General features: G+C 44.3%; 1 protein-coding gene across 1 annotated transcript in view; it reads right to left on the bottom strand.

The window, feature by feature from the left end:
• Nucleotides 1–7,382, bottom strand: part of EIF3E (eukaryotic translation initiation factor 3 subunit E) — a 40,323-nt gene that overhangs the window by 13,256 nt on the left and 19,685 nt on the right. The window contains exon 6 of the mRNA XM_085862942.1: nt 3,086–3,211. Within this exon, the coding sequence (XP_085719068.1) occupies nt 3,086–3,211 (126 nt within the window). The remainder of the gene's footprint in view (nt 1–3,085; nt 3,212–7,382) is intronic.

Raw genomic sequence — 7,382 nt, 5'->3', positions numbered from 1 at the left:
AGAAGCTTGCCATGTCTGAAAAGCTCACACCTGGCAAATACATGATTATGTAATCTAAGGCTCATGGAAGAGCTCATAATACATCACAAGACAGACACGAGTAGACCTTGGTGTACCATTACATGAGTTACAAGGACATCAGTAAACAACAGGCAAACACACATCGTACTTAAACCCGGGTTCCCTGTATTGTATCATGAGCTAACAGGGCAAACCCTTCTTTTTCTTCTTTCATACGTCTGCTGGTTGCATCATTGGCCAGGGGTGTGGCTGCGCTGCTGATGCAGTGCCGCCTGTGGGTTAGAGCAGAAATTCGGAGTTTGCTCCCGGGTGCCGGCGATAGCTCGACCACTCTTTGTGAAAGACACAGTGGGATCTTTAGCATCTACCAACATGTCCAATCCTGTTTTATTTTTTTTTATTTTTATTTTTTTTGTATACCTTGGTCGAGGCTCGTATGAGAGCTAACACACAACTCACAGCAAGGAGGCATGAGACAAGAGGGGCGGGAGTGGAAGGGACAAAACAGTGGGGAACAGACACATTATGCGAACTGTGGAAGGGAGAGGGATGGGGATGGGACGGGGAACATGGCGAAGAGAAGATGGACATTTCAGGGACTTTCAGGAAGGAAAGTAGGAGAAATGAAGGAAGTGGGCTTGGGTGGATTATCGGGGGTAGAAAAGATCGAGGACCTGGATGGGGGAAGATAAGAGGTGGTGGTGAACAGCTGTTTTGAAAGCCTGGAGGGAAGAATGGGAAAGAATAGAGTGAGGAAGTTTATTCCAAAGGCGGGAAAAAAGAGGAATGAAAGAGTGAAGATGAGCAGTGATTCGTGATTTTGGTAGTTTTACCAGAAGGGGGTTGTTGGCGGACCTTGAGCGCCCTGTGGAAATGTGGTGGGGACAAATCGCAGAGAGAGCAGGGGGGGCAAGGCTGGAGAGGAGTCGGTATAAGACAGAAAGACCACCGACCAACCTGCGGTGATTGAGTGAGAGGCCCAAAGACTCAGCTTCATTGCGGGAGATGCCGATGATCTTAAATGCCCTGGTTTCGACAGCGTGAAGCCGAGAAAGGTGGGAGGCAGGAGCACCAGCCCAGAGGGGAGAGCAGTACTCCATCAGGCTACGGACAAAAGCTTTGTAAGTGGTCAGGAGCTCAAGAGGGCCGAGGAAGGACTTTGCACGACGGAGGATTCCCAGTCGGCGACTGGCTTTTGAGGCGAGGTTGGAAATGTGACTTTCCCAGGAAAGGTCATGGCAGATAGTGAGACCTAGAAGCTTGAAAGAAAAGACTTCTTCCAGAGGATTGTTGAGAAAGTGGATGGGGGGGTTTTGTAAACGGTCCTTTCGAAGAGACATAGTGAGAGTGTGAGATTTGTCTGGATTGAAAGACATGTTCCACGTGTTGGACCAGTTTGTGATTTTATCCAGATCTGCAGTGAGTGAAGAAGCTGCTGCTTGCCGGTCTGAGGGATGACAGATGGTACGGCAGAGGGTGGAGTCGTCGGCAAAGAGAAATAGAGGATTTTCCAGAGAGTCCGAGTTTCATTGTTTCCATCATTTTATTGAATTGAATTACTGACCAGATACAGCATTGGAGTTTCAGGAGGAACTCAAATAGACAAAGATGGAGTCATCAGGAGGAGTCTTGAGAGGAAACGGGTTTCAGCTGATGTTACTCTACCCTCAAACCCATCCAGGCGCAGCCAGGTGAACCATACAAAAACGATTTGGAAGATTACCCCTCCATCGACAAGGAAAAAGAAAGGAAGGAGGAGAGATGAAGAACAAGAAGAAACCACGCACACCATATTTCTGAGAAGGAAGTGTACAGCATGACAGACTTGTAGTGTACAGTGTGACAGTTGAAATCCTTTAGAATAAAGTGTGATGGACATGGAGGGAACACACAAAAGTATATATACTGCAATAATGCTTCTCGAAGCAAGAGAAAAATATATAATAGAGTACAGAAAGAGCACACAAACAACAACTATTACTACTGCTACTACAGCACTTGGTAGAGCGCATACCTCCACCAGGCTGAATAGTTTACATTTTGTATCCCACCGATGGGCCGGATCTGGATCCGGGCTTGAACCAAAATCTAATTGGCTTGCTCTCGTCACCGACCCAACTCATCCACCAAGTTTTGTCAGAACCGATCCAAATCTTTTTGAGATATCGTACTATATATTGTTTTTGGCTCCATCTCTTAATGGTGAAGAATCACTTTGCAAAAAATTTTAAAATAATAATAATGATACTATCCAGATTCAGATCTTCTCCAAAATCGAATCAATTCGTCATTATCACACACCCATCTTGTCCACCAAGTTTTGTCTGAATTTTTCCACAACTTTTTGACATATCGAGCGATAGATCGTTTTTGGTCCGATGCCTCAATGGCGATGAATCACTTCAAAATTATAGTATCCGGTTCTGGATCTTCACAAAAAATCTAATGAATTCGTCCTCGTCACACACCCAAGACAAACATACAGAAGTGAAAACACAACATCCATTCACTTTCGGTGGTGGAGGAAACAACCACCATCACAGCCACGACGAAAGAAGCAAGAACAACTAGGTGTTAAAAAATATCCGAAAAGACATTTCATTTAGTTTTAGATCCTCATTGAGACTCACAATATGTTTGTGAAAGTGCAACATACCGTCCGTCTCCTTTGATTTAACAAATCAACGAAGCGACAGGTAAGTACGGCTAATGTGTACAAACTTTAGAACATGCATATACCTTGACACGCAAGAAAGTCACCGAATACTTAGTCTATTCTATTTATAAATGACATTTACTAAAAAATAAAACGAACAATAATAATAAAAAGGGGGCACTGCTTATGGGGTGAACCCCCTTGGGGAAAAAAACAAACAAACAAAAAAACAAAGATGACTTCATCTTGCATAAAACTTTACAAACAATTGTCCAAAAAGTTAGATTTGAAGAAAATAATCCTGACCTTGATTTCCCCTCTGCTCTACCCTCCAAAAACAAGATAAAAAAAATACATGGTTGGACAAAGACCTGAATTACTCAATGCAAATCACCCCTACAGCTTTACGTTGTTATCGATGGTGTCTCGCAGACGGGAAAGATCCTCCATGGCTGCCTCCCAGTTCTGCATTAAGATCTCAGAGGCCAGCTTTCCCCAGAGGGAGTTCAGCGCGTTCTTGTCATTCGCCGGGATCTAGCGTTTGAGGGAAGGAAGAAGGCAAAGGACAAGATGGCATGACTAAGGAATAGTTGGTAGGCAATGAAGACTGCAAACCTTGGGTATCCACAAGTAAAGAGCTAAGAAAAAGCAAATTGGCACCAATGTATCAAAATAATCTCAATACTTGATCAACAGAAACTTATCGGCAGGACAAAATGGTCGACATGTTGGACTTCAAGTCAAAATGACTCAATTAAGCCTAACTGGACTCGGAGTAATGGTTCGAACATCAGTAATTTGTTCCCCGGTGATAGCTCACCTCCACTTCGTCAAAGGACACCGTGAGATCTTTAACCTGCATCAACGGCTGCTCGCATTTGTGACACCCAGCTTAACCAGATTCAGTGGCATGGTGGTAAGAGTGTCTGCTTTGAGTGTGGAAGGTCAGTGGTTCAAACTCCAGCCGAGTCATACCAAAGACTTTAAAATGGTACGTGCATTTTCCTTGCTTGACCCCCTTGGTATTTAAAAAGGACAAGGAATGGACAAACAACCCTTGCATAGGCTTTGATGGGCCTACTGGCCTCGTGCTGCATTGAAGCTCCTTGTAAGGGAACTCATATTATTATTATTGTGATAATGTAAAGGTCCTGAAAATGGATAGGCCTTTACTTGTAAAGACAGATTGAAGCATGGATAGAAAAAAAAGAAGAGGAAGAGGTGTTAAAATGGGAAAGAACAGCAGGAAACAAAAATAAAAATGAGGAGGAAGAAAGGCTGGTGTGTTTTACAAGCCTTACTTTTCATCAGCATAAATGGAACAACCACTCATCAGGAAGACCAATTTTTATATGAATGTCTGTGGAGGTCTTCACATCTCACTAATGAATCACATCTGTGACATCAAATGGGTCTGACAGTATGGTACGGAGGTAATGCACCTTGTCTCTGAGCAGTGAAGTCCGAATCCAAGCACAATCTATTTGATCGGTGATTTCCAGGCAGGAAGGTGCATTGCAAAGCACCATCCCTCGGATGGACATCAATTCAGACATCAAGTCTGCTAGTCTGTCTGGTCTGCTATGGTGAATGCTAAAGGTCCTTCATGAAAATTTGGGGGGGTTTCACCGAAGTGCTGAATAATTTACAAATTTCTACCCCAATCACCTTCAGGTCGAACATCAACAGTTCGTGAAAGACTTTGGGCACAAAGATCCCCCGGCTGACCCCAACAAGAACTTGAGAATTACTGTGGCAAAGTAGAAGTGGTAGTAGTAGTAGTAGTAGTAGTAGTAGTAGTAGTAGTAGTAGTAGTAGTAGTAGTAGTAGTAGTAGTGTGTCACCATGACATCACAACTCCTTTCTTCCAATCAGAAAGGACTTTGCTGCCTCTAGTTTAATTGAGATATCCATTGAAATTGCATCCAATGGTGAAATATTTTCCCTGCATGAGAATACAAAGTGAATTTCTAATCACAAGTGCATGCCCGCAGGTGCGTGGCCGTACATGCGAACCAAAAAAAAAATAAAATAAAACTTTCAAACCGCGTGCCAGAAACAACAACCACACAGGCCGTTCATTCGCTCTCACGTGCCCGCATGTGCAAAAAAAAAAAAATATATATATATATATATATATATATATGTACATTAAAACCGCTTGCGAGAAACAACTACACAGGCCGTTCCTTCGCTCTCGCATGCCCGTACGTGCAAAAAAAAAAAACTTTCAAACAACTACACAGGCCGTTCCTTCGCTCTCGTAAACGACGACTGGATTGGGGCATTGTGTTTATCTATAAATGCCCATAAGAAATCGAGAAATTATTAGAATACAGCACGTCATCATTTTGCAGACGTAGTGTGTGCCCGTATGGAATGTTCACATCATTTCACGAATTATCGCTTTCATTGAAGTAACAACTGCTGTGATACTTACACACAGAGTTAATTAAAATCAAGTTTACCTCCCTGTCTTTGCTAGCCATGACATTCGCTGCCATTGACCATTGCCACTCCTATGCCATGGTGAGGCAACAGGGTAGGATTTGTAGGAGACCTGAAAGTACAGTGTCATTAGGTATTCCATGTTCGAATTGTTTTAGTTTGAAAATAGTTTAAAAAAAAAAAGTTTGCAAAGCATACCACCAAACTGAGATGTATTTCGTTGGCAAGCATGTTGAGTAGAGCTGAATTCCTTAACACTTCAAAGGCCACACCGTTTTGACAATTGGAAACAAAAAAAAGTTGTGCACTTTTTTTGATAAATTATTTTCAGAGCAATTTTTCTTCAATAAATAAATAATAATAAAAATTGTCTCCATGTACACACCTTTATCTCGTTAGCACCTCTTCATAAACAACATTGCTGAGGAAACGGTGCTTCTTTGTTTCCTCATCCAGGGCAAGAATGCAGAGGCTGCTGGATCTGCCAACGTTTTGATAAATTATTAGTTTTAATGGCCAATTATTCAATCAGCGCCAACGTATTTTGCCTTTTCGCAAGGAAAAACACAAAGAGAAGCGAAGAAACCCGTAATGGCGAACGCGGCTGAGGTTCCCTTCCCCATCGGCCACGCCTACGCAGCAACGTATCCTGTCATTGGTTGGTAAATAAATGGCCATAACTTGGGAAGCACTTGTCCGATTAATATCAACTGACCCAGGCACATCCTCAGGTCCCCAGAAATATATCTGGCAAGTTTCAATTAGATCGGACCAGTGGTTGTCGAAAAACAGCGGTCTCTCGGTGTCTGTCTCGGTCTGTCTCGGTCTGTCTCGGTCTGTCTCGGTCTCTCTCGCACACTCACACACAAACACACACCTGGAATTATAGATAGATGATCAGATTCTTACAATTTCTTTTATTTGACCTCGTTTCAATTCATTTGAAACACCCTGAAGGTGGTGTTTTGTTAGGGTCAGCATACAAAGTCCAGTCATTTGTATTTCCGTATTACACTTGTTTTTTGTCCATAATGTCAAGGCTCGTGGAGGAGCTCGAGCAGAGAAGCGGGAGGGAGAGGAAATACACTAACGGCAAGGTTGAAGGACAAATTAGAGAGAGACTTGGACAAATAAGGGACAGGAGGAGGAATGAGGGCGAGGGGAGGATGCAGGTCAGGTCAGGTATGGGAGCATGCGCCAGAGTAGCACGTCGCTGCGTCCACTTTCCGCTGGTACTCCAGGGGCCTCCATCTGGCCATCCCCCAGGCAGATGCCTGGCCCATCCTCATCTCCTTGAGATGGTGGTCAACCTGCTGCAACCACAAGGAACGTGGTCGGCCCATTGGCATCCTCCACTCATGAGGCCTCCTCGCTGAGAGAATCTGGTGAGCAGGATCAGCGTCAGGAAAACGAGCCACATGTCCATACAGCCGCAGCTGACGCTCACGGACTATGCAGGTAACAAATCTCATTTGAGTCTCTCTCAGGAACCGCTCGTTGGACACAAAGTCTGAACAGCGATAGCCAAGGATTCCCCGAAGAGACCTGGTACCAAAGGAATTAAGTCTCCATCTCAGATCCTTGGTCAGAGTCCAAGTCTCACATCAATAGAGCAAGACTGGAAGCACCAATGACCTGAACTCAGACTTTCATCCTCCCGCACAGGTACCGGTAGCGCCACACCCCATTATCCAGTGAATCCATGACTTGGCAGGCCTGACCCAGACATCTATTGACCTCTGACTCACAGCCAGCGGAGACATGAATATCACTGCCAAGGTAAGTGAATCTCTCCACGACCTCAACATGCTCACCACAAACAGGCACAGACAGGATGGCAGCATCCAAGATGTCATTGAAAGCCTGGATCTTAGTTTTGACCCAGGAAACCCATAATCCCAACAGCTCAGACTCCTCATTCAGCACCTCGAGGGTCCCCGAAAGGATATCGAAAGTCTCCGCAAAGATGACTGCATCATCTGCAAAATCAAGGTCAGAGATCTTGACATTCCCAAACGATGCACCGCAGCTCGATCTCTCCCACATCCTCCCTAGAATCAAGTCCATACAAGTGCTGAAAAGTGTGGGGGCCAGTACACACCCCTGATGAACTCCAGTAACAACTGGAAAGAAGTCAGAGATGGTACCACCACATCTCACAGCACTCTCAGTACCAGAGTAGAGTTCATACATCAGATCAATCAGTTTTGGTGGCACCTCACAAAGAACTAGAATCCTCCAGAGGGCATCCCGATTC

Source organism: Eptatretus burgeri, chromosome 17, assembly GCF_056783735.1.
Source record: "Eptatretus burgeri isolate ZD-2024b chromosome 17, Ebu_testis_v1, whole genome shotgun sequence".
Taxonomy (NCBI): Eukaryota; Metazoa; Chordata; class Myxini; order Myxiniformes; family Myxinidae; genus Eptatretus; species Eptatretus burgeri.
Note: the sequence above shows the minus strand (reverse complement) of the source record. Positions and strands in the feature narration are given on the sequence as shown.